At 39.0% G+C, this 27,874-nt stretch overlaps 2 protein-coding genes and 1 non-coding gene across 3 annotated transcripts; 1 reads left to right on the top strand and 2 right to left on the bottom strand.

The window, feature by feature from the left end:
- Positions 1-3,467: 3,467 nt before the first annotated feature.
- Positions 3,468-5,736, bottom strand: LOC126623765 (uncharacterized). Its single transcript, XM_050292749.1, has 5 exons — positions 5,250-5,736; positions 4,771-4,850; positions 4,047-4,165; positions 3,835-3,911; positions 3,468-3,737 (listed from the first exon to the last, which is right to left on the bottom strand). Exons 1-5 carry the CDS (start codon positions 5,470-5,472, stop codon positions 3,712-3,714), a joined length of 525 nt encoding a protein of 174 aa, XP_050148706.1. The 5' UTR covers positions 5,473-5,736; the 3' UTR covers positions 3,468-3,711.
- A 4,233-nt stretch (positions 5,737-9,969) lies between these two features.
- On the bottom strand, positions 9,970-10,055 carry LOC126624887 (small nucleolar RNA U30). Its single transcript, XR_007624261.1, has one exon. It is a non-coding gene; the product is annotated as a small nucleolar RNA U30 (small nucleolar RNA).
- An 8,442-nt stretch (positions 10,056-18,497) lies between these two features.
- Positions 18,498-20,176, top strand: LOC126623763 (syntaxin-112-like). Its single transcript, XM_050292748.1, has 2 exons — positions 18,498-18,685; positions 18,933-20,176. Exon 2 carries the CDS (start codon positions 18,959-18,961, stop codon positions 19,850-19,852), a length of 894 nt encoding a protein of 297 aa, XP_050148705.1. The 5' UTR covers positions 18,498-18,685; positions 18,933-18,958; the 3' UTR covers positions 19,853-20,176.
- Positions 20,177-27,874: the final 7,698 nt, after the last annotated feature.

Below are 27,874 nucleotides of genomic sequence, written 5' to 3'. Positions count from 1 at the left end.
TGACCAATCCTGAAACTACTGAGCACCGGTCAACGTTATACTATCAAGGACCTAGAAGAGTTTCCCTCCAACCAGGAGGCCAATCACAGCGCGACACATGTCGACATCAGAAGCCAATCACAACACGACACGTGTCAATGTCAGAATGAAACTAGAAACTCTCTTCTATAAATAGAGATCATTCTCTCACAATATTTCGTAATGTCATTTGTACTAAATCATTCACTAGTACTCACTAAATGAGAGCTTAAACCTATGTACTTGTGTAAACCCTTCACAATTAATGAGAACTCCTCTACTCCGTGGACGTAGCCAATCTAGGTGAACCACGTACATCTTGTGTTTGCTTCCCTGTCCCTATCCATTTACTTACTTATCCACACTAGTGACCGGAGCAATCTAGCGAAGGTCACAAACTTAACACTTTCTGTTATACCAAAGTCCTCGCTGATTTTGTGCATCAACAAAGTTCAATTTCAACGACTTTTCCTTTTGCTTTAATTCATTGTGATATTTTAGGCTCAAATTGTCAATCTTCCCTTTCTGTAGCTCATTATTTTTTAACCATTGTGGATGATTTTGCTCACTTTACGTGGGTCTTTCTCATGAAACATAAATTGGATACTCAACAATTAATCAAGGATTTTTTTTGCTTATGTCAATACCCAATTCCATACTAAAATCTAATGCATTCATACTGATAATGGAGGTGAATTTTTTTCTCTTCGTAATTTGTTCTCAGACAATGGGGTCCTTTTTTCAAACTTCTTGTGTTTATACCCCTTAACAAAATGGCGTTGTTGAACGAAAACATAGGCACCTCTTTGAGACTGCTCGCTCCTTTCGTTTCCAATCATATGTTCCTATAAAATTTTGGGGTGAATGTGTTCTTACAGTTGCTTATCTAATAAACCGTCTCTTCTCCATAATAAATCTCCTTTTGAGGTTCTTCATAACAAAACCCTAACCTATGACCATTTCCATGTCTTTGGTTGTCTAGCCTATGCCACCACTGTCATTCACAAAACTAAATTTTCCCCTCAAGCCCATTATCGCATCTTCCTTGGTTACCCTCATGGACAGAAAGCATACAAACTATACGACCTATACAATCACCGCACTCTGACCAGTAATGATGTAATCTTTCATGAAGATTCCTTCTCTTTTGCCGTTAACCCCACCCCTACCCCATCCCCCATGCCTACACTGTCTCTTCCCTCTCATCTGGACCTTTCCTATCCACCATCTCTTGACACCACGCCACCTTCCCATACTGCCACCTCACCCAGCTCCACTTCCATGCCCCCTTCCAATGCTGCCACCTCACCTTTCCACCCTCCCACCACTACACTCCCAACCCCACTTACTCCTTCCAACGATACTACCTCAGATTCCACCCAACTACCCACGGACCCCCTCATCTCCCAGCCACGCCTCATCCTGACATTCCCCATACCCAACGAACTTCTTCCCGTACCCATAAACCCCAATCCTATTTAAAAGACTACATTTGTTCGCAGGTGATTCTGCCACCACACCAATCCTCAACTTCGCAACTTGATTCTTCAAAAGGTACGCGATATCCACCTTGTAATTTTATTTCTTACCACCGTTACTCTCCCAAACATCTTTCATATATTTACTCTATTAGAAGGAATGTGGAGCCATCATCCTTTACCAAGGTTGCCAATGACCCTAATTGGCGTCGTGCCATGAATGAGAAGCTTCAAGCTTTACATGCCAATGGTACTTGGACTTTGACTACCTTGCCCCTTGGCAAAGTTCCCATTGATTATAAGTAGGTGTACAAACTGAATTATAATTATGATGGTTCCATTGAGACTTATAAAGCTCGCTTAGTTGCTAAAGGTTACACACAGGCTGAAGGTATTGATTATCATGACATTTTTTCTTCTACTGCTAAGATGATTACGATGCGTTGTCTTCTTTCTCTTGCCACTAGTGAGTCTTGGTCTCTTCATCAGCTCCATGTTAATAATGCTTTTTTGCATGGTGACTTGCATAAGGAAATTTATATGTCTCCTCATCCTGGTCTTCGGCGATAAGGGGAGAATCTTGTGTGTTGCCTTCACAAGTCCCTTAATGGTCTCAAGCAGGCTTCTCGCCAATGGTTTTCCAAATTCACTAGTGCCATTCTTTTCACTAGTTTTCAACAATCCAAAGCTGACAATTCACTATTCACCAGAAAGTTCGATACTTCTTTCACAGCCTTACTCATTTATGTGGATGATATTGTGATTACAGGCAACAACGTTAGTGCCATTGATTATTTGAACTCTATTCTCCGTGATCATTTTCGGATAAAAGACCTTGGTGATTTAAAATATTTTTTGGGTATTGAGGTTTCTTGATCCCAACGTGGAATTTATATTTCACATGTTCACAGAAATTAAAAAGCAATTAAAACGAGGGAAGAAAGAACTCTTAGAACTACCAAGGATGCAGGTGGCTTGTGCACAAGGTCTTCCTTCATCAATGGAAGGCACGACAAGGGTATCTTCTTCTCCAAAGTTGCAGCACAGGTTGTAGAAGGGTGTATAGGGTGCGGCAAGATATGTTTCTGAATGGTAGAAGGGTGGTGGACGAAATTGTGGCTGAAAATATGTATATATAGGTTCGGCCAAACCCTAGGGTGAATTAGCACATTAAGAGAATTAGGGCCCTAGGGTGCGGCAAAGGTGTTTAAATCCACTAAGAACAAGGTTTGGCCCAATTAATTTCTGAAAAGGATTTGCATAACCCAAATCCACAAGGAAAAAGGCCAACTAAATCAGAATCCAATAGGAATTGGATGAGGAAGGGTGCGGCACACATTGGAGGGAAAGGGAATGGCTTGCAAGGCAAGGCAAAAGCCCTCTAGAAGGGAATAGGTGCCACTTTTGTAGGGTTTCTAGAAACAATGTGTTTTGTGACAGACAAACACACACACGAAAATAGCTTAAATCACTATAATAAACACAAACTAACTACGAAAACGCACGAGACCAAGCTAACTAAGTCGCATAAATATGCTCCTATCAGCTATGGCAGGTGCTTATGAGTTAATTTGGCTTCAGTTTTTGTTGAAGGATTTGAACATTCCTTTAGATGGTCCTTCCGTTTTATTTTGTGATAATCAAGCAGCGTTACATATAGCCACTAATCCTGTTTTTCATGAGCAAACTCGTCACATTGAGATGGATTGTCACTTTATACGATATAAGATTGCAGATGGCACTATAGAAACCAAGTATGTTGGTACGGCACACCAATTGGCGGATTTGTTCACCAAGCCTCTCGGGAAGGAAAAGTTTTCGACTATGTTACGCGAGTTGGGAGTTCTTGACATCCACTCTCCAAGTTGAGGGGGAGTGTTAGACAAGTAGAAACAACTTGAGGGGGATTGTAATCCTAATTGTAGTTGTATTCCTAACTTGTAGGGCTAATACGTTGTTGTGCAAAGAATGTAATTGTATATATTCTTATTCATGTATCAATGAAATATACTTTTCAGCCCACATATCTTTTTCTAAATTTTGACCATTTCATCCGAATAACCATTTACGGTAGGACTTGGCCAATTGATTCTTAGTCTTACAACCATACCAAGTTCCAACTACTACGTCCAGATAATCCAGCAAGGTACTAAAAGAAATTGCACAGCAGTAATCAAGGGCCAAACTGTTCTATACATACCATGAGCTCCGCTAGCTAGATCATCGACTCATCTCCAGCTTCTGCCAATTCAAGATACAAATATTTATGTTTCAAAAGAAAGTTATGTGCAATCGACTTTAAGCTGGTTCCATTCACATATAAGATGGAAAATAATACCTTTTCCTGGAACGATTACAACCGGAGCTGATTTACAGTTGCGCATGCAATACTCACTCACACTTCCTTGTAGTACACTGAAGAAATCCCAGCAATAAAGTGAGTAAATGAATTATGTGTGTGTGTGTGTGTGTGTGTGTGTGTGTGAGAGAGAGAGAGAGAGAGAGAGAGAGAGAGAGAGAGAGAGAGAGAGAGAGAGAGAGGAAGGGTACCTTTGAATGAATCCTCTGCCTCTGGTACCTAGGATCACAGCTGCTGGCTTTACTCGTTCTGCTTCCTTGCAAATTACCTTACCAGGATCCCCTTCCACAATCCGGGCACTAGTCCTTACCTACTTCCATAATATTGTTTAAAATTTTGGATGTGAGAAATTCCAAATGCAAGAAAATAACTTACAGTTGGTTCTCATAATTGTCCACATTATTTACCTATAGAATAACAGTAAATACGTTATCTTGACAAATCTGTATTGTCAGATGTTTATATTACCAGAATATGAATATAAAAATCAGGCATTAATCGATAGCTCAGATTCATAGTATGTGGTAACCACACATTTTATGTTCTCAGACAGTTTGGCAAGTCAACATTTGCCGATAAAAACAGTTCAAGCTGCATTGGGGTATCCATTATTACTGTTATGATGCTATTTCGGCATTATCCAATTAATTCGACTAGATTACGCTTATTCAAGAGTGTAGGCAAATAATGGAACTCATTTATTTGATGCTGCAAATGACTACTCATCATGCCAACTTTACTTGAGAAATTGCAATGGCCAAAAGTTGTTTAAGTGCAATTTTATGTGCAATTTTGGATGCCCCAAATTAGATCATCAACAGTTGACATGTAAAATTAGACATGGCTAATGTTCCACACATGATTGAAAGGGCATTAAGTTACGCTTGCGCCAAGTACAACCCTTATTAGACTCACCATGGCAACTTCAAATGCCTCCATAGCAAGCTTCTGCATAAGCCCCTCACTTGCATTGTAAACAATCTCGCTTTTCACATCTAATCACGAAAAAAATAAGAAGAGTTTAGCTCAAGATAACCGTCTAGGTACTGCATGATAGGAACAAACATATAACATGAGACTCATATGCATCTACGGTTGAATAAAAAACAAATCTTTAATATGACACGTCCTATGAACTCTCTCGATACTCTCCTTGAAACAACGGGGTGGAACCCACGAACACGCCTCCCACCCCATTGTTAGAACAAAGTCTCATAGGACCTGTCTCACGGAAAAACCTCTTCACCACAATAATTATACAAAAGATTTAACACTCAAGGTGTGTAATTCAGATTCAAATTGAATACTAACATAAAAAAAAATAAAAAAAAATGTAAAAATGTAAAAATACAGAACAATATCAAGAAAGCTTGCAAATGAAGAAATGAATTAACTCGAAACGGCATGAACAAGATGGATGGTATCCGCGAGCCTGCAGAAATGGATGAGAGCCCAATCAAAAGCGTGCTTGCTGTTGGGCCCATGATCCACAGCTATGACAATGTCACGGCCTCGCCTTCTCACAAGCTCCTCTCTCTCCAGCTCTGCGATTTGAAGCAGCTGTACTTCTCTCCACCTGTAAACTTCTTCGTCCTCCTTCACCGTCTCCAGCGCCATTATCGTATGATTAGCAGAACCGAATTAAGGATGATTTTAATGATGTGGGTTTCTTATGGCTTTTGGATTTTTGTTGTCGATTTGTATCTATTGGGATGTTTTGTTCGGGAATTCATGGGCTACGGTTTTGGTGCAGAACCGCCAGGCAGGAGACTTTGGGTGTGGTGTGTACGTGGATTCCCTTCCTTTGCTTTGCGTACCTTTTTTTTTTTCTTTTCCTAATAAACGATATTACACTAAAGGGAGATGATGACTTAGCCTCACAATGGTTTAGCAATAATATGATTTAAATTCTTATTTAGTGAGAATTGAACTTAGGACCTCTCATTTACAAATAAAGAAGAATATTGATAAACCGTAGTACTAAATGAATTTGATCTCTGTACTTGGATTGTCTACGTTCTCTAACTTTTCTTTTTGTTGCCTCCATTTTCTTAATTTGATCTGTGTACTTGGATTGTCTACGTTCTCTGACTTTTCTTTTTGTTGCCTCCATTTTCTTATGCTTGTAGGATTCTTTACAGTATTTGTTTCACATTTGGAATGCGGGATGACAAATCTTATTTAATTGCCTTGGTAAAATATATGCTTTTCTCATTAACTCTGTGCGCATTGATTTTAGGGTGGTGCTATCCACACTCATCATTTTACTTTTTATATATTCTTCTCAATTATGTGGTACATCGAGTGAAATGAAGGACAAAAGAAATAAGAGGTGTCTGTAAGGATAAAGGGGTGTGAGAATAGCACAAACTTGATTCTAAACTCTTCTTATTTCTTATAGTTTAAATGAATTTAGTATATATATTATCGTTTGTAAAGAAACAAAATGGTATATAGTCTATATGGGAAGTAAATGTATGGATCTTATGACCCGTTCGTAATTTTCTATTAATTTCGCCCCATTCTATCTGAAATGAGTAAAATGACCCTAGAAGGGTTATTATGTTTCATGTTGGACCTTTGAGCTCGAGACATGCTCTGGAATTTATCTGCAAGTATTTTGGAGAAAATGTTACTATGGGATGAAAGTTCCCGTAACACTTTACAGAATATTTTTTGAAGCTCGAATAAATTTATACGAGAAATATCAATGCAATATGGTTGAGAATGAGAAATACATGGGATTTACAGGTATGTGGTCTAATATTCTAATGGATAAGATGTTGAGTTTTTGTCCATACGTCCCGGTTTCAAAACTCCTCCTCTCCTAAATGATTTTATTTTTGCTACTCCGGCATCTTAAGGATTTTATGCATATATGGTTTCTAAACCAGAGGATTAAAGCAGGGAATTAGTATGTTCCAAAAGAGAAATTAATTTTAGAAAATTTTCGTTTTTGTCTACTCGTTTGTTTTTTGCCCCCTCAGAACATAGTAGCAGTAACTACTCTGACATTGAGGCCTAAACATCGTCAGCTATGAATTGCTCCTACTGAGGATGACACTTTTTCTTAATTTAATTCTCTATTATAAACATCTATCTTAGAATGGATCTTATGATTTGAATATATTGGTATCTTTCCTTGATTGTGGTACTCATAACTTAAACTATGCTTTAAGAATGTTGTTATCCATGTAGTAGAGAGTCCGAGATTCATTAGGTGTGGCACTTCGAGATAATGTGTTGGAATAAATGTTGTTTCTGTTTGGACTTGATTTTACACTATCGATCCGAGTAATCGAGGTCGTTGAATGAGCATGATTTTAGACCGTTGAACAACAAAGTGGTTGAAATGATTTTTAATTATGATTGAGAAATAATATTGTGATTTTAATCATGATATTATCTCTTAGTAATATATTAAATTATTTGAACCTAATATTACTCTAAATCCAGAATATGCACGGCATCAAATAATGAAGCATGCAGGACAAGACAATATTATGACTTCACTTGGGAACTGTTAATGGGGTTGGATTTTGAATAATTATTATCCATTTTAAATTATGGTGATAATTAGTAAAAAGTGAACGGGGATCAGGATGCATGCATGGATGGGTGTAAAGGTGGTGGAATTTATGATGATGAGATAAGAAGCCTAGGTAGGCTAGGCTATGATGGTGAGAGAAGAAGCCTAAGTAGGCTAGGCTATGATGATGAGATAAGAAAGTTTTTGGTTGGATAGACTTTCATTTTGTCAGAAAGTCATCGGTAGCCATCTGGAAGATAGGCTTTAGCCTATGCCACAGATCAGTATTTCAGTTTCGCGAGTTAGAGTTGCAGTTGGACTCTACAAAAGTATCCGACCATGCAAAGCAGAAGATATGAATGCTATAAATACAAGGTGCGCTGCATCATTTAAGCTCCCTCTAAGTCAACACACAAACTACCCTGTGCAAACTCTCTCTCTAGGCGAAACCTCTCAACAACCTTGAGATTCTTTTATTTTCTTTTTCCACCGACATATCTTCAGTTGGAATAAACAACACTGTGAAAACAACCAATGACATCTTCAGTTTGGAGAAATAACATTGTTGCCATAGAATCAGCCGACCGCGGAGCACCTTTAGTTTGGATAAACAGCACTGCGTCGAGACCGACTGATTATCTATCCAAGTCTCGGTCAAGAAGGATTTTCGAGTCCTTATTGGCAGGGGTCATCTCACTAGCCTTCTTGGCGAAGTGAGGTGTTACAGATTACTAAGCTCAGCGCATTGAACGTCGAGTTGTTTTATGATTGGATATTCACAAGTAAGTTTTAGAGTTCGGCATTTTGATGGTCTAACCACATTCACCATCAAGACATACATCTCTTTTGAGTACTTGTGTCCGTATAGTTTGGTGGCGTACTTATACTCTTACGAATATAATCACCATGACCAAACCTGACGCCAATGATCCGTGAACTTCGCAAGACTAACAACCTTGTCTTCAGGCTCTAGAACCCGAAGGCCGAGACGTGTTCCTTCCTCGGCTGTAGTCACAAGATCAAGAAATCAGCAGTGCGCCCAATGCGACATCAACACATTCTACTCCCCGATCGAGCTCGGCCAATGAGTTGGCATGCCCCACACATAACCGAATAACGTAGTTAGCTTATTAATTACTCGACCTGCGCGCCACGTAGGCTTGGTAGTTTTTAGGATTAACAGTTTCTTACATGTGTTTAAATTTGGGAATAACACTCTATTCAGAGCAGAATTTTTGGTAGATTTAATAATTTGTCACTTAATTTAAGTCATCATGCATGTTATAGTTTAGTCACTTTTTTGGTGTCGGTCAGCATGCATCAATCTTGGTGTCTATCTGAAAAAAAATCTAGGTTGAGGTTTGTCAATGAACATCATGTCCCAAATTTAGTGAATGATCGAAATTTAAATAAGTACAAGAAATTTGAATCAAACTTACTGTAAGTGGAAAATTTTGTATTAAATAAGAGTGAGCGAAATTGTTGAGTATTAAGGTAAAAGAAAAAGGGCACAAGTGAACAGAGCCAACTAAACCAAACTAGTCTAACCAAAGCGATTTGGTTTCTCAAATCGTCGATCTATCCAAATCGAATTGACCTCTATAAAAAATGAAAAGGCTTCAAAAATTGATGCCAAGAGGGACACATAAATAACAAGTTTAGCGCTACACCATTAGCATCTCCACCAATTGGCAGAGGGTAATGACAATTTATGGTAAGGGCCATAAAATTGCCTTTATTTTTTACTCTAAAAGGTAATTGTCTTTGTGCAAGTTCTTCAGTTTGAAAAGGGAAAGATGAAAAAATTTAAAATTACTAAAATAAATTAAAATGACGAAAAATTAAAATGACATAATTTTATTTTCTAAAATTTGTTAATTTTCTTGTTTGTTTTTTTTAAACTTTCAATTATAAAAATAGAAAAATGACGCCAATTTACATCAAAATCTCAAATCGTGAATGATAGCCTTGACAATAATGAAGAAGGGCAATCAAAGAAATCACTCGGCTACTCATATTAATCCGACTATTGAAGATGATCGAACTCTTGCCAATTAAAAAATTAGAAGCTTAAGTTGATGCACTTTTTGCAATAAAATTTCATTGTTTATTAGTAACAAATTATTTAATTTATTATAAATGATTTGTTTTTTAAATAATGTGATATTTCTACAAATAAAAAATCAATGTTCTTATAATAAACACTTATCCCAAAGGCACCTCGTTACAAAGCACTTTCAAACACAGCATTATTCTTGTTTAGGGGTTATGATCAAAGTTTAAAACCCCAGATTCTGACTAGTCCAATTCAAAAGACTCATGGCAATTAACTATTGCATAATATTTCTTCAAAAAATCCACAATTTTTATTGACCAAAAAAAGAACCCCACGATTTTTATTGACCAAAAAAACAAATCACGATTTCTGACCTTTTTCCACACAAATTTGACGCATTGTAAAATAAACCCAGAACAAGAAAAACCCAAAAAAATCTAAAACAAAATAAAAACAGAAGTACAGAAAGCAGGAAAACTTTTGAGTTCAAATAAAATAAATGAGAATAAGAAGGAAGAAGGAAGAAGGTGCTCAGAACGATTATGAATGGATGAGATAGTTTCTCCTCATACAAGATCAGATTAACGAGATTATAAATTTCTCATCATCATCGCACCGGCTTGCCTCCTACAAACCGTAATAATAAAACGAAAACAGAGATGAGGGGATTTGGTTATGGAGTTCGGGGCGGCGAGAAGTTTGGATTGAGAAAGAGTGAAAGAATAGGTTGGAGGGAGGAGACGAAGAAGCAGATTGGTAACTTAGGTTTTGCTTCGTGGTGTTAGTATTTATAGCGGGGAACAGTGCCCTTGATTGCCTTCCCCTTGTGGGCTAAGAATTGGGTGGATATGGGCTACGAATGATAAATCTCAGCTGGGATTGTTTTTAATCGAAAAGGCTGATGTTCAGGCCCATCTATTATTCTTGGCAGTCCTTATTCAAAGGGTCTCTCCAATGGGGAAGTTTCTTTTGGAGCTTACTAAATGTAAAATCACCGATAAGTAGGGATGGCAATGGTAGATAACTGCATGAATGGAACAGATGTGGGTATGAAAATTTGGGAATGGTGAAAAATCTTGAATATTATTCCGTTATGATTTTGAATATGATTATAGGGCTCCCAATTTGTATCCGTCCCTGAATTCGACCCAAATAATATATAATATAATTTATATATTTTCTTTATTCACCGAATTCATTACCTTCATAATATAAAAGTTGCATTTTATAAGAAAGTTCAAAAGTTTTGAATCAAATCAATGAGAACTCAATGGTACTTATGGAAGATATCAAAGATCAGCTAATGTCATCAATGTTTTAAATACAATGCTTTAATTTTTATAGTCCACAAGATATGAATCATTTTTTTTAATAAACGATATTTTTACACTGAGAGGGTGGGGTGATAGGCTAAGCCTCACAATAGGTTAGCAATAATATGGTTCAAACTCACATTTGGTGAGAATCGAACTTAAGACCTCTCACTTAGAAGTGAAAATGAATACCACTAAATCGTAGTACTAAGTGGCATTTGAATCATTTTATACATCCAATATTAGATGATGAAATTAATTTTTACTAAATTATAATGCGTAAACAGAAGGAATATATTTTTCATATTGACGAAGATGGATATAACAGTTAACCGATGGGAAATCTGTTACCTTGTGGGTATAGTTGACAAACCCCGACCTAGATTGAGGCATGCTGGCTGTCACATGAGGGTAATGTAGTCATGTACACAATGTGGAAGCAATATTAATATAAGAAATGCGAATAAACAAAAAAAAACCAAATCAACTAGAGCACTAGATAAGATAAGGTGCAAGTGTGATATTAAGTGTGATTGCACAACCAGAGCATAAGTAGCCTAAGTGCAGTCCAGCAGGACGAATACTAAGTATGCCACACCCAAAGGAGATCCTACATGAAGGAAAAATTTTGTCCTAGCTAAGAACAAGTAAGAACATTTGAATACATATGCATACTATTAACACTTTAATGTAGGCATGCATTCAAAAACAATTCATAAAACCCATGACTTTCAAAGCCTAGTATATGGTGAACCAATAAACTCTTTAACAACATTAAAGAGAAGTTAAGATTTAGAGTTTCTTTACCCTTGAAGCTCATCCTTGTTTACACAAGGGATTCACCCAAGTGGAGGGCCTTCAAGTCACCTCCAAGCTCCTTGGATATTGCTTGTGATTTCCTTCTCCTTTTGTGCTCCTTTGGTCCTTGAGGATGTAAGGAAATGATCTCCAAAACACCAAAGGTTTGGTGTCTCTAAGTCTCCACACCAAGGGTTAAGTGTGAAGATGAAATGGATGACTTAGAGAAGAAAAGATTGCTAGATTAATCTCTCTAAGTGGCCGGCCTCTTTGTAGAGAGAAAGAGAGAAAATGTTTCACCTCTTTGCCTTAAAGAAAACCCTTGTGAGAAAATAGCTATAAAGTTGCTTTTATAACACTTTTCTTTGGTGAGTGGCAAACTTGCAATTAAGCAAACTTTCACCATCTCCTCACCATGGCCGGCCTATATGTTGTGATTGGGCTTATTGCCCATTTTGTTTTAGTTGTCATACAACTTAAACATAATGGGCCTTATGGACCAAAACACTTTTGGGCCCCGAAACCCAAAACCAACTTAAAGGCCCAATACGAACCTTTCGTATAATTAATTAACTAATTAATTAATCTTGATTATTCTTCAATTAAACCATTTAATTGCATATCCATTTCATTTAATTTCTTCACTATCGCCCTTACTCGGTGTACGATCCATTAGGTTCCAATTAGCGAGGTAGTGGGCGATTGTTACTCTTAACGATCGATTATGAATTGAAACCACATTTCAATTCTCCCTTTATGATTAGTGTTTGCTAGTCATTAGGGCTTCCACAAACCATGAGTGACACCTAGCAGTATGTCATGGTTACCCAAGCTAAGTAGAATTGGTTAGAGAACCTATCCAGTTACAACTACAATGCAATACGGTCCTTCTCTAATACAATACTCTTAATCACATTGTTTAAGTGATAGTTTGTTTCATGTCTACTATCCAATGTGATACTTTTCTATATGATTCCTTTGAATATGAATTGGAACAAACTTCCTAAGTCATATTCATTTGCTTTGGCCAAAGACTTACGAATCATATCTTAGAGTATTCACCTTCCACCATGGAAGGTTAGAGATCCCATGTTGTGCATTCATATGCCTACATGACTAGATAGCTTGACCCCAACAATGCCGTGGACACTCCGATGGAATGCCGTTGACATGATCAAAGATCAAGGACCTAACCATTAAACATCTATGATGCCTCAGGTCAAAGGACTACTTTGCATATTGCAACTTTCGAGTTTTTACATGACATGTATGTTCGAACTCTCTTTTGATCGTTGTTCAGTGTACTCGATTACTCTTTCGAGCACCTATGTGTTTGTCTTAGTGTCCAACACCAAATGACTTGAGACTAGTCATACTCAAGCTTGAGTTGACATAACACATACTAACCTTAGCGGATTGTCAATACCCAATTGGCAATCCTATGGCTAGGAACGTTTTAGGAATGAACATAAGAGAATGGTCTCGATAATCTAACTCACTTAGATCACTTGTCTTTTAGATCAAATACATTCCTTGGATTCCCTTATTGCTTAAACACATGATACAATAAATAGTGATTAACAATAAGCTTTGCCCTTCATTAAACATATAAAAGTTTAATACATTAAGTATTCCAAAAAGCTATTACATCAAATGAGTGGCTTTGTGGGCATACTTCCAACACTACATTGGTAATAATCTATCAGAACCTTTGTCAAATCCTCATAAGCCACCAACAAGCACTCTTACCTAAAACCTGAAGGGGCGCAAAACAGAAAGTGTGAGTGGGCAAAAACAAAGTTTTCCAAAACCATTTCAACATAAAAGATAGTAACCCCGTGTCGTAAAACTTGTATAACTTCCCAAAAAATAGAATATATACATATCTCAAAACCATGCTCTGAATAGTAATGTTCAAAAGTATGTCATGCCAAATATCTCAAAATAAGTGAATAAGTAACTCAGGTGAATTAACTTATGAGAAGTAACATATCAGCCGGATCCACCTAAAGTGGCCTGTACGGCTGAATCTATAACTCAACAAGTATGGCTACACACGAGTTAGAACCACCTAAAGTGGTTTGTATGACAGGACTGGGTGTAAAATAAATACGCTCTAGTGCTACGATTACTTGAAGACTGTGCGAATAATTGCGGGTCACCTACGAGTCGGAACCACCTATAGTGGTCTGTACTACGGGACTATGCACCTAACTTGGATCCAAGGTGAGTGCATGGTGCAGGAAGTGAACATCATGTGAAGGACTGTGCCCTAACCACGGGCAGGAGCACTAATACCGGGGTGCAAGTTTATAAGCTCTCAACACATATCACATAATCATCAATTCACATAACACAATCTACAACTCACATGGTACTTACCTAAGTGTCCACAACGTCAAATCACATTTATGCATACCATATAAATTCATAGTCTAAGCATAAATCAATAGGCATGACATTTCAAAACATAATTTCATTTAAACATATTTTCTGGGAAAAATACCAAGTATATAAATATATACTGAAAACCAAAAGCCCACTCACTGATATGTGGAAGGGTCGTAGCCCCCAAGTCTCGCTTGATTACACTCGTTCTCAAGATAGGTCTCACCTATATGCGAAACAACTATATAAACGTTATTTTAAAGCACATAACCAAAACTAGTTAATAACTTCTCATACATTGTTCAATTTGGGTGTTTGAATATACCAACGAGATCTACTCAACCTCACAAACATCCCCATATTTTTAGAAAAAAATTCTCGATCCCCACATGCCTTCACTCGCCGGCAATGGCACGGCCAAACGTGCCCTCAAGCGCAGGCCACTGCCGTCATTTAGCCTGACGCCGTCAGGAATATTCCACGGAATATTTCGTTAAATATTAACAGAAGCTTACAACATTACCTTACGCAGTCATGAATATTTCATTAATTTTGATGGAATATTCTTCGTCTTCTCCGGTGAACCTCGCCGAAGCCGCCGCTGGCCGCCGCCTGTGTCATCGGAAACTGGAAAATTTTCAAATCTTCATATCTTCTTCATTTCTCATCCAAAATTCATGAAATTTGTACCAAACTGAAGCTTAGGATGAGAAGAACACATTCTTACCACTTTAAGGTCCTAAAACCAATGGAATCTCACCGGAAAAATTCGAGGAAACCGGTCAAACCCTGTAACTAGTCAAACTCGAGCTTCCTAACGTCCAAAACACTTCAAAATTGTCCTAAGCCCCTGCAAAGCTGTTTTAAGACTCCCTTAAGCCTTAAATCTCAGTGAAATTACAACGATCACAAAAACATAACAGTGCATCTTACCAGAGCTCGGGTGTCTCGCGTTCCCGTGAACCGTTCGTCGTCCCAAAGATACAATTCAACTTGTGAAATCACGAGGAGTACGATGGTGATCTTAAACAACTTGATCCGTGATTGGAAGTGTTGGTTTGGAAGCTATCCGTACGATTGTACAGAAAATGGGAAAAATCCGAGAGAGAAAAGAGAGAGAGTTAACGAGAGTTTGGGTGTGTGTGTGTGGTTGGCAACAAAACAAAACCAACAAAAATTTTACTTCTAATTGAGTCCAAAATATTAGGAAGAAAATGGATTGGCCCAAATCCTTGGCCTATTTACACACCACCACCAAACGTCTAAGGGTATATAAGTCATTTCACACTATCGATAAAATATTTCGGGACGGGCTGTCACAACCTACCCCCTTAAGAAAATTTCATCCCTGAAATTTCACACATTAACATACGCTCTTCCGTCTCCTAGGTGGCTTCCTCCACCGAGTGATTCCTCCACAAAACTTTCACCAAGCGCACAGTCTTATTCCTCAAAACCTTATCTTTCCAATCCAAAATTGTTACTGGCTCCTTGTCATAAGTCAAATCTGGATTAATTTCCAATGGTTGAGGAGGTATCACATGTGACGGATCTGAAACATAATGACGAAGCATGGAAACATGGAACACATCGTGCACTTTAGACAACTTTGGAGGCAACTTAAGCCTGTAAGCAACTTCACCGACTCGCTCAGTGATCTGATACGGTCCAATGTATCTAGGACTTAGCTTACCTTTCTTTCCGAACCGTACAACACCTCTCCACGGTGACAACTTCAGAAACACCCAATCACCAATTTTATACACCCGGTCAGTAGCATGCTTGTCTGCTAAACTTTTCTGTCGATCCTGGGCCGCTTTCAGGTTAGTCTTAATTACTTGAACATTCTGAGTAGTCTCATCCACAATCTCAGGGCCCACCAAATGTCTTTCACCAACCTTTGACCAACATAAAGGTGTACTACAAGATTTGCCATAAAAGTGCCTTAAAAGGTGACATATCGATGCTCGAATGGTAGCTATTATTATATGCAAACTCTATCAAATCTAACCACTGATGCCAGGCGTCGCCAAACTGCAATACCAAAGATCTCAGCATATCCTCCAATGTCTAAATAGTCCTATTAGATTGTCCATATGTTTGGGGATGATATGTCGTACTATAAAGTAACCTCGATCCAAGAGCCTTATGAAATGCCACCCAGAATTTAGAAGTGAATCTAGGATTCCGATCCGAGATAATACTAACTGGAACTCCATGATACTTAACAATCTTTGATATGAACAATTCGGCTAATCGGCTTAAAGAATATTTCTCTCTCACTGGAATAAAATGCGTTGACCTAGTAAGCCGATCAACTATCACCCAAATTCCATCATAACCATTTCGTGTATGAGGAAGCTTGTACACAAAGTCCATGGTAATGTTTTCCCATTTCCACTGTGGAACGATAAGTGGCTACATCAATCCAAATGGCTTTTTCCTTTCAGCTTTGACCTGCTGACAAATAGCACACCTACTCACATACTCAGCAATTTCTCTTTTCATACCCAGCCAATAATAAAATGGTCGAATGGTATGATACATTTAAGTACCTCCAGGATGCATTGCATAAGCCGAACAGTGCGCTTCATCCAAAATTTCTTTCTTTAATTCCACATTTTTCGACACGTACATTCTATTCTCCTACATAAGCATGCCATCAGTCTCTCGGATTCTGAGATCTTTCTTTTTCCCTTGATTTCTTGCCTCAATTAACTCCTGGATTTCTTCATCATTCATTTGAGCCTCGAGCACTCGATCAATTAATATTGGTCTGACCTAAAAATTAGCAAGTAAGGTTTCATCTCGTTTTTCCACCCCCAACTTCACTCCAATGGACCTTAAATCCACAAGAAGAGGAAATGACAAGTGTACAAAACATTAATTCTCCCTTGAGGCTTCCTACTAAGTGCATCCGCCACCACATTTGTACGACCAGGGTGATACTCAATCGTGCAATCATAATCACTAAGCAATTCAATCCACCTTCATTGTCGAAGATTAAGATCCCTCTGAGTAAAAAGATATTGAAGACTTTTATGATCCGTAAAGATCTTACACTTTTTGTCATAAAGATAATGTCTCCACATCTTCAAAGCAAAGATGATAGCTACTAATTCAAGATCATGAGTAGGATAATTCATCTCATGAGGCTTCAACTGTCGCAATTCATAAGCAATCACCCTACCATGCTGCATCAACACACATCCCAGACCATTCAAGGAAGCATCATTGTAGATCTCAAAATTACCACTATCATCAGGAAGCGCCAAAACAAGTGCATGAGTGAGACAATATTTCAATTGTTGAAAACTCTGCTCCCAGTTATCATCCCACTCAAACTTAACATCCTTCTTGGTTAACCTCGTCAGCGGTAATGCAATAATTGAAAAATCCTTAACAAACCGTCTATAATAACCAGCTAGGCTAAAAAAACTCCGTACCTCAGTGACAGTTCGTGGTTGCTCCCAATTCTTCTTATTCTTCTTCTTCCCCAAATCTCCGTAAAAAATCGCTCTATTTTAGCTCTCAATCCGGAAAAATAAAAAAAATAAATAAAAAAACACCCCAGAAATTTCATGGATTTCAAAATTTTATTTCCCAAAATCTACACGGATTTAAAAATTCAAAACAGGAAGATGAGATTACCGGCGCTACATGACGTAGGAGGATTCTTTTGCAGATCTTTGAGTTCCTTCAAGATCCGCTTGGACGCCATCTATGAAACCTTGGATAAATCAACACACGCATATCAAAATCCATAACCAAAACCCATGTGACACAACCAACAACTTACACACCTACGAATAGAGCTCAATTCTCTCCCTCTCTCTCTCTCTCCCTCTCTCTCTCTCTCTCTCAGAAGAAGATATTGTATTCGTACCTGAGAGAAACAGTTACAAAGAGAGAATGAGATGGAGGTAACGACAGCGACGAATCGAGCCCCCCAGATTGACTCCGAGTACTGAGATGTGGGGTTAGGGGGTGGGGTGGGATAGGGTGGGTTTTTGGATGGGAGGGGAGGTGAAGAGAGTGGAGGCTTGGGAGGTGGTTGGGAGGCTCGGGGAGGAAGAAGAGGGGGGCTTGCGGGGGAGGTGGGGGTGGGGTTCTAGGTTTTCAGATTTTTTGTTTTTTGTTTTTAATTATAATTTTTTTTTGCCACGTGGCACAAATGTGGCATCCACGTTATCTCTTAACGGATCAATATATATAAAATGTTACAGATGTATTATATTGAAATAAAATAGTACTTAAGGTATGAAAGTGAAATGTTTTGAAGATGTTGTATGAGGTTGCAATAGATTTCAAACATGAGATGGTTATGTGTAATTTACCCAAAAAAAATCATCAATTAAATCATGATCCTTCATTTTTCGTACTACTGAATAGTCTAAACTGTTGAAGGAAAACTGCCACATCTAAACTATTTTAAAAAAATTATAAAAATTTAAAAAAAAAAAAGAAAAAAAAAAAGAGAAAACTAAACGGAAATATAAAGGTAGGGCAACACATGAAATCCTATCAAACGACATCATTAACATAACGGCTACGTGGACGAAGTGGAGCGCTGTTAGAATTTGAAATTTGAAATTTAAGAGTGAAAAAAATAAAATAAAAAAAGAAGCAGAAAACCAAAATCCTACAAATGCTGAAGGCTTTTCTACTTCTTTCAAACACTCTTGAAGCACCCAAACGCTCCCATCGATCCTCAGCTTTCAATGCACTAGAATCGATTTCTTCAAGGTTTTCCTTCTTACCCCTTTTTTTGTTTTTTTTTTTAATTTCTAATTTTTTGTTGAATAATTTTGTGCTTGATGTTTGTATTTAGAACGTAAAGAGACATTCCTGAATTAGATTCGATTAATTTAATGATCTTTCTTGTTTATGTTTTTGGTTTGTTCCAAATTCTCATAAATCAAACAATTGGAAGACGTAATCTCTTATTCTAACATGGTTTTTAACGAATTGAAGTCCTAAATTTTTTATCCAGGTTGGTATTCGAAAATCTCCCCGAAGATGAATGATCTAATGACCAAGTCATTCCTCAGTTACGTGGATCTCAAGAAGCAGGCTATGAAAGATCTCGAGTCCCAACCTGACCTTGAAATGGGGAAACTTGACGCCGCTGACGAACAGAACCTCGCCGGATTTTTCGAACAAGTGAACGCAATGAAGGCTGACATGGAAGAGATCACAAACCTCCTTGTTGATCTTCAGGACCTGAATGAAGAAACCAAGTCCACTCACAGTGCTAAAGTGCTCAGAGGGTTGAGAGACAGAATCAATGCTGATATGGTTACTATTCTGAGGAAAGCGAAAAGCATCAAAGCGAGTTTGGAGTCGCTTGATCGTTGTAACGTGGCTAATCGAAGTGTGTCTGCGGCCTACAAGGAAGGAAGCCCTGTTGATCGAATGAGGATTTCGGTGACGAATGGTTTGAGAATTAAGCTGAGAGAGATTATGAATGATTTTCAGATCTTGAGAGAACAGATTGTTAAGGAGCACAAAGACGGTCTCAAGAGGAGGTATTTCAGTGCCACTGGAGAGGAAGCGAGTGATGAAGTGATTGATAAGATGATTTCGACAAATGGGCAGGTCAAAACTTTCGAAGGAAAGGCGGAGCTGGTGATGGAGAATCAGGAAAGGCATGAGGTCTTGAAGGACATACAGAGAAGCTTGACGGAGCTCCATCAAGTGTTCCTTGACATGGCTGTGTTGGTTGAAAAGCAAGGCGAACAGTTGGATGACATCGAACAGAATGTGGCTGGTGCTGGGGCTTATATTAATGATGGAACTAATGCGCTTTCTGATGCTAAGAAGATGAAAAAGAGAAGAGGAAAATGGGTTTGTTGGATTGGCGCTATTGTGTTGTTTATGTTGCTTGTGTGTCTGGTTTCCATCTTTGCTTAATTTCTGAAATTTTTGGAGGTAAAAGTTCATGTTCAACCATGGTTTGATTGTTACTGTAGATGGAATTTTGGCCCGTGGATTGCATCATTGCTTTACATTTGTCATCTAGAATGCAATGCGTGATGACATGGATCAGTATTCTTTTCTGGGTGGTGCAATATGTCTGATGAAATTTCTTCATCCTTGCACGTCTTTTTTCTTCCTGTTGTTTGTAATTTTCGGAAAAGAGGTTCTTTAGTTTGGATATGCTTGGCGTAGTTCTTACTTGTGATCTGAATGCCCTTTTGTAATTGGAGATTCAATTTGTTAGAATTGTTCATTGAAGCTGGTGTCTGTTTCCTTTTCATGTTGTGTCAATAAATATGTCAGAAAGTTATCTGTCGTCTTGGTCCAGGACTTGGAGAGCTTTAGGAGCTTTGGGTTCATAACGTAACATGTAAGGTTCGAAGCGAGGGTGTTCAATGAGTTCATTAGGATAGCGAGAGCTTGAAATTACTTTTAGTAGATATTGAGGCATACGAAGATTAAAATCTTTGAAACTCATGTTTTGATTGCCAATGTCATCGCATAAATTTGTTGCAAGAAATAGGGTCTAAATGCTAATTTAGGGCTTATTTGGGCTTTCAATTCTTGATATCATTCTTCTCACAAAGGAGGCAAATATACATAGAGGAAATTGTAGCAAAGGTCCCTCAACTTTATTTCTGTGACCATTGATCTCTTAACTTGTCAAAATGTGCAGTTATGGTCCTTTCCGTTAACTCTGTCAATATTTCTGTTAAACTCAGCCATGTGTGGTGCGTGTAAGGGCAAATAAGGAAACATGATTTCGTGAGGATTGAAGTCGATGAAAGTAGCAAAGTGGGCTGGGGTTACGAACAAAAACGTCCCAAGGGAAACTTCCTCCATGCCCAATTGAAACTTCATCCCCAACTGAAACTTCTTCCATGCCTAATCTCATATTCTTCAAATTCCCACTATGTATGACAATAATCGTCTTTTTGTGAAGAAAAACAACAGCAGAAACTGACTAGTTTTCTGCAAAATATCAGTGGATTCGAAGCGGGTATGGATGATGTAGTGTGGAAGAGGAGAAGGCTTGACTCCACTAGTATATAAGAGAAGGCATGAAGGAGAAGGTTCACTGAACCCAAGAGCAACGTGAACGATCTGGAAGCCACTGCCAATGAGGAGAAGGCATGGAGGTGTTACCAGTAGTACCAAGAAGCCGATAAGGAGGAATATTGTAACATCCCACATCGACCAACGAAGAGATGTATATGCCCACCTCCTATAGCACAAGGCCTTTTGGGAGCTCGCTGGCTTCGGATTCCATAGGAACTCCGAAGTTAAGAGAGATTGTGCGAGAGCAATCCCAGGATGGGTGACTTACTAGGGAGTTCTCAGAAACAAAATCGTGCGGGCATGATCGGGGCCCAAAGCGGATAATATCGTGTTACGACGGAGTCGAGCCCAGGATGTGGTGGAGCCTGAGTCAGAATGTGACGGTTTGGTATCAGAGTCAATCCCTGATCGGAAGTGTGTTGACGAGAACATCGAGCCCCTAAATGGGGTGGATTGTAACATCCCACATCGATCAACGGAGAGGGGGTGATGTGCCTTATATGTACATGCCCACCTTCTATAGCACGATGCCTTTAGGGAGCTCACTGACTTTGGATTTCATAGGAACTCCGAAGTTAAGCGAGATTGCGCGAGAGCAACTCCAAGATAAATGATCCACTGGGAAGTTCTTGTGAGAGTCAAGCCCTTGTCGGGATGTGACAAATATGAGTAGGCAAAGTATGGGAAGGAATGTAATTCTATTTTTTGGCCGTCTTTTACTCTTGGACAAATTTTATATCTACTTCCAGTGGATTATTGCCATACATGGAGGTGATTTCAAGAATATGAGATTGGGTTGAGGATGAAGGAAGTTTCAATTGGGTACATATGAAGTTTCCATTGGGATGTTTTTCTTCGTAAACCCCAGCAACCCGAGCCCCCTTTGCTGCTTTCATCAACTTCAACCCTCGCGAAATTATGTTTCCTTATTTGCCCTTACACGTGCCACACATGTGATTGAGTTTAACGGAAGTATTGATAGAGTAAACAGCAAGGACTATAGTTGCACATTTTGACAAGTTGAGGGACTAATGATCACGAAAATAAAGTTGAGGGACCATCGCTCCAATTGAGTTAGAATTGAGGGACGATTTCTACAATTTGCTCATATATATAATACAATGATTTACAAGGTAAGAATATGCAACAAAATATTGTCATAATTATACAGACTCAAATCCCCATAATTACACACAAAAGTCGACTTCCTCCAGCACTCCCCCTCAAGTTGATGCGTATATATCGTTGATGCCTAACTTGTTGAGTGAGTTGTAGAAGACTTGACTTGCAACGACTTTTGTCAGGATGTCTGCCAACTGATCTTCAAATTTTACAAAAGGAAATTGAATAATATTTGTATCTCACTTTTCCTTAATAAAATGGATATCCACTTCCACATGTCTAGTCTGATCACGCTGAATTGGATTACGTGAAATATCAATGGCCATTTTTTAGTCACAAAACTGATTTGATGCAGACGTCGGTGGGTACCCAATTTCCATAAGTAACTGCCGAAGCCATACTAATTTGCATACTCCTATCACCACACCTTTGTATTCTGCTTCTGCACTTGACAAAGTAACCACTTTCTGTTTCTTGCTTTGCCAAGTCACTAAATTGCCTCTCATAAATGTAAAATGCCCCAAAGTAGACTGTCGATCAGTAATATTTCCCACCCGATCTACATTAATATAATCATCCACCTAAAATGTCCATTCTTCGAAAACATGGTGCCTCTACCTAGTGCAAACTTCAAGTAGCAAAGGATTTGTTCAACCGCACCCATGTGGGTTTCACTTGCATAATGCATAAACTAGCTTACAACACTTACAACATAGGCAATGTCAGGTCTAGTGTGAGACAAGTAGATTAATCGCCCAACCAACCTTAGATAATGGTCTTTGTTAGTTGGGATTTGGTCAGGGTACACGGCAAGATGATGATTCTGAATGATAGAAGTGTCAGCTAGTTTATGGTCAAGCATTCTGGTTTTTGTCAACAAATCTAGAACATATTTCCGTTGAGATAGAAATACGCCTTGTTTCAACCTAGCCACTTCTATACCCAAAAAATACTTAAGCTCACCAAGATCTTTCATCTTAAACTTGGTTGCCAAGTAATACTTTAATTTCAAGGTTTCTTCCTTATCATCGCTTGTAACAATCATGTCATCCACATAAATAATGAGTGTTGTTAATTTACCCACTCGACGTTTTAGGAAGAGTGTATGGTTGGAATTGCTCTGCCTAAACCGATACTTTCTCATAGCCATCCGAAACCTCCTAAACCATGCTCAATGTTATTGTTTCAATCCATACAATGCCTTGTTCAATTTCAATACTTCTCCCGATTGTGATATTGATGTATACCCTGGTGGGATTTATATGTACACCTCTTCCTTAAGATTCCTGTGTAAAAAAACATTTTTCAAATCAAATTGTTGTAATGGCCAATCTAAATTGGTTGCCAATGGGAGCAACACTCTAAATGTATTATTCTTTGCTACCAGAGCAAATGTTTCTATATAGTCAACATAAGTCTAGGTGTAACTCTCGACCACTAGTTGTGCCTTATACCTTTCAATGGACCTATCAAATTTGTACTAGATTGTATACAACCACCTACACCCTACTCTTCTTTTTCCTTGCAGCAATGTAACCAAATCCCTCGTTTGGTTCTTTTAAAGTGCATTCATTTCTTCCTCCATCGCCTGGGTCCACTGAGCATTGGATAATGCTTCCTTCAAGGAACTCGGAGTACTATCAATGGATACTTGTTGTATGACAGCTTTGTTGGGTTTTGACAATTTCTGTGATGACACATTGTTGGCAATAGATATTTGTTTCTTTTTCCCTCGTCTGGCAAGTATCGAGGATGTGGTATTCCTGAATTGTAACTACAAGATAACTGAGAACTCAAAATATTAGACACATCAATAAGCGTAGTAATTAATATCATCAATAACCTCAACCTCAAGTGGTTGCACCATTGCAGCCATGTCTAGTGGTTGTTTGACTGCCATTGGCACTGTTCCCGTGGCTTTCTGTGTGGGCAGTAGCACTGCTAGCCAAGTTGGCAGTGTTGCAGCTGTTATTGGTTGGGCTGGCAGTGCCATGTTATCTATTGGCATATTTGGCAGTGCCATTGGAGCTGCTAGCTATGCTTGTAGTTTGGTCCAGTTCTGGTTTTCATTCCTTGTCTATCCCTGAAGAGTAGGGTTGGAGGAAAATGAAGGATGAGGTTACATCCGTAGTGACATACATATGTCAAGTGGGGGATGATAGCAATAATACCCTTTTTGAAGTACTTAATACCCCATAAAAATGCAACGAAGAGCACAAGGGTCAAGTTTTGTCCGTTGATTTTTTAAAGGTGAACAAATCCGACACACCCAAAGACATGGGGTGGTATCATTAAGAGGGACGTAGAGGCTTGTAATAGTGTTTAAAAATCCAAGATTTTGGACGGCATTCGATTGATATGTAGCAATTTGAATTGCAACATCCCAAGAGAAACATGGGACAATCGCACCAATTAACTAGGCCCGGCTAGTTTCTAAAAGATCTTGATTTTTTCGCTTTGCCACCCTATTCTATTGAGGGGTCTGAGGACAAGAGTTTTATGGAGGATACCACGATTAGTCAAATAATGGGCAAAATCATGATTAACATATTCTTTGCCATTGTCAGAATGCAAAATCTGCATTTTAGCATGAAAATGAGTCTAAACCATGGTGTGAAACACCTTGAAGGCTGAAAACATATCACTTTTTTTCTTAAGAAGATACAGCTAGGTCATTCGTGTGCAATCATCCACAAAAATCACAATCTATTGAATGCTAGAAAAAATAGTAATTGGAGATGGTTCGCAAACATTAGAGTGTATTAATCCAAAAGGAGTAACACTTTTATTAGAACTCAACGGATAAGAAACATCATGACTTTTAGCAAGAATGCAAGTGCCACACTTAAAATCGGAACTAGAACATGCAACGAACAAATCCAAAAACATATTTGTAAATAATTGAAAGACCGATGACCCAAATGGTGATGCCACAACCATACTTGATGTCTCTTGTGATCAATTGTTCCTTAGACTAGATTAACTCGGCCCGTACTAACATCATCCAAAAAATAGAGATCCCCCTCTTAGTACCATGACCAATGATCTTCTTCGTGAGAATATCCTAGATAAGACAAAACTTCTTATACATCAGTACACAATAATTGAATTGCTCAGTACCTTGACCAGGAGACATCAATTTATGCTTTAGTGGAGGCACAAGTAATATATTAGGTAAAGAGAGAGAGTTGAAGTAAGATGCACAGTGGCAGTACCAGTAACAGGAGAGGTTACACCACTCGCATTGGTGATTTTATGTCGTAGTCGGGTGGAATCACATGCTAGATCTTGAGGGTCATAAGTCAAGTGGTTCGTAGCATCGGAGTCTATAATCCAATCACATTGAATATTATCACTATTCACATGTAAGGCATAACCACAGTTACTTGATAACGCCAGAAAAAACTCGATCAAACAAGAAACAATATGAGGATTATCCTGAGATATTAAAGATAATTGAGACATCGAGGTTGTGATATTCGCTTGTCCTTGCTTGGTGTCTTGCTTCTCTCGTTCCCATTGTCTTTGAAGCTTTAAGGGTTTCCACCATTCAGGATAGCCACGTAGTTGAAAACATTGGTCACGACCATGTCTCTCACTGCCATTCAGGATAGCCACGTGGTTGAAAACATTTATTCATATGGGAACAAATGGCTTGGTCCTAGGTTGAAGTGGACATGTGTTGGGTCGTGGGGCTATTTGGCAACAAATAGGGACCCCTAAGCTGGGCTTAAGCCATTGGCCTAGAGCTATAGTCCTAAGCTCGGTCCAATGGGCTTCTCTTGGGCTCGAGACATGACCTTGAAGAAGGAGGGGCTCTCGCTGCTGGGCGTGCAACCATGGTAGCCCCATTACTCAAAGTTCTTGCACTATTGTTCATCACCGCATGTCTCATAGCTTCTTGTCAAAGATAAGCAAAGGTTTGTTCGATAGAGGAAAGGGGCTCAGTTTATAGAATGTCACTATGAATTTTATTGAATGTGTTGTCTTATCTTGCAAGCAATGTATAAACACGATCCGTTTGAACAATTTTATTATAAATTTCAGTGTCAGTGTTGCACTTCATTGGATGGGGTCGTCGATAATCGATTTCTTGCCATACTGACGGACGTGTACCAAACGGACGAATTTTGGAGTGATTCAAATTGGAGGACGTTCATGTGTCTCTTGGCTTATTCGTTTCAAAATTTGGGATTTTTCTACCAAGCGGTTATTTTCTGGAGATTTATTAAAAGAGCAGTGTGCGTTGTTGGAAAGTAACGTTTCTGGGTTTAAAGTGCGTTTTTGGAGCCCAATATGACCTCAGATGGGTTCGTGGTCTTCTGAAGAAGTGCTCAGAATAGTACGAGCTTTAAATCCAGCTATTTTGGGCCAGTTTTGGAGCTGTTATGAGTCCAAAACGTGGCTGTGCAGATTTCTAGGGGAATTTATGTAACACCCGCCCCCACTTATAAAATTATATGTGTGTAATATTCCCTAAATATTATAAATCTATCAATTTTACCCTTTTTGGACTACCCTATCAGGATCTAAGCTTTGGATCCTTCTTTCTTTTCAAACTGCCACGTGGCAGCTCCCTAGCAATTTCCCTGTCTTCTCTCTCTGTCCCCCCCCCGTGACTCCTTCTTTCTTCTTCTTCTTTTTCTGTTTTCTTTTCTTTCTTCTGTCTGTCTCTCTGTCCCTCCCGACTCTATCTCTTTCTCTCGTCTCTCTCTCTCATAGCTCCCTCATCTCTCTTCTCTGCAGCAACCCGCACGCACGCACCCGTCTCCCCCGCGCGAAGAAGACCCATCTCCTTCTTCTCTCTCCCTCTGTCCCGTGCTGCGAGCCCAGAAACTGGAGAGGAACTCCGGCGAAACCTTTATTTTCCCGGTTGGGTAAGCTCCAAACCTTCACTTTTTCGTCCTAAGATCTGGTGAATGAGTTTTAATGGAGGTTATTTTGTGATTTTTCGAGGTTTTTAGGACGAATCGAAGCCGGGTGTAAGCACACCCAACTCCGGCGATCCCGAGGGTGTCGGGGCTTTTTCCGGCCATCTCCGGTCGTTCCACGACGAAATGAAGGTATAAAAACACTCCATTCGTCTTGCTCTTCGTTTTGGTACCTAGATCGGACTTTAGGATGGTGTGTGGTAGTTGGCCGGAGCTGTGAAGCTCCGGTGGTGGTGGTGCTCCGGTGAGGCCAGGCCTCCCAGGCCGGTTTCGAATAGCAGGCGGGCCTTAGGCCCGTGTGGTGAGGCCAGCCCAATCCAACCCATTTCCTTTTAATTGTTTAAATTAATTTCTGTTATAAAATTAAGGCCTTGGGCCATTTGTTGTTTAGGGCATTAGGCCCGTGTGTGTAGCCCAAGCAGATTAGGCCTTGGGCCAATCTGAGTTGGGTTTTCAACCCAAAACCCTTAAAGCCTTTCGGCCCAACCCAAATTCAAAGCCATGTGTGTAATATTCCCTAAATATTATAAATCTATCAATTTTACCCTTTTTGGACTACCCTATCAGGATCTAAGCTTTGGATCCTTCTTTCTTTTCAAACTGCCACGTGGCAGCTCCCTAGCAAATAAATTTTATAAGTGGGGGCGGGTGTTACAATCTACCCCCCTTATAAAAATTTCGTCCCCGAAATTACAACTTCAAGCAAATAAATACGGATACTGACTCCTCATCAGGTCTTCCGTTTCCCACGTCGCTTCTTCAGTAGCATGGTTCCTCCACAGCACTTTCACCAACGGAATGACCTTGTTCCTCAACACTTTATTCTGCTGGTCAAGAATAGCCA

The sequence above is a fragment of the Malus sylvestris genome, chromosome 5 (genome assembly GCF_916048215.2).
Source record: "Malus sylvestris chromosome 5, drMalSylv7.2, whole genome shotgun sequence".
Lineage (NCBI taxonomy): Eukaryota > Viridiplantae > Streptophyta > Magnoliopsida > Rosales > Rosaceae > Malus > Malus sylvestris.
This window is presented reverse-complemented; position numbering and strand designations above follow the sequence as displayed.

Bases quoted from the DNA above. Each gene is read 5' to 3' on its own strand.
- LOC126623765 (XM_050292749.1), bottom strand. From the start codon at position 5,472: ATGGCGCTGGAGACGGTGAAGGAGGACGAAGAAGTTTACAGGTGGAGA. The intron at 4,851-5,249 runs GTTAATTCATTT...TTTCGTGATTAG, and splicing joins TCTTGTTCATGCCGTTTCGA to ATGTGAAAAGCGAGATTGTT. The intron at 3,738-3,834 runs GTATTATTTTCC...TTGAATTGGCAG, and splicing joins TGTAATCGTTCCAGGAAAAG to AAGCTGGAGATGAGTCGATG.
- LOC126623763 (XM_050292748.1), top strand. From the start codon at position 18,959: ATGAATGATCTAATGACCAAGTCATTCCTCAGTTACGTGGATCTCAAG.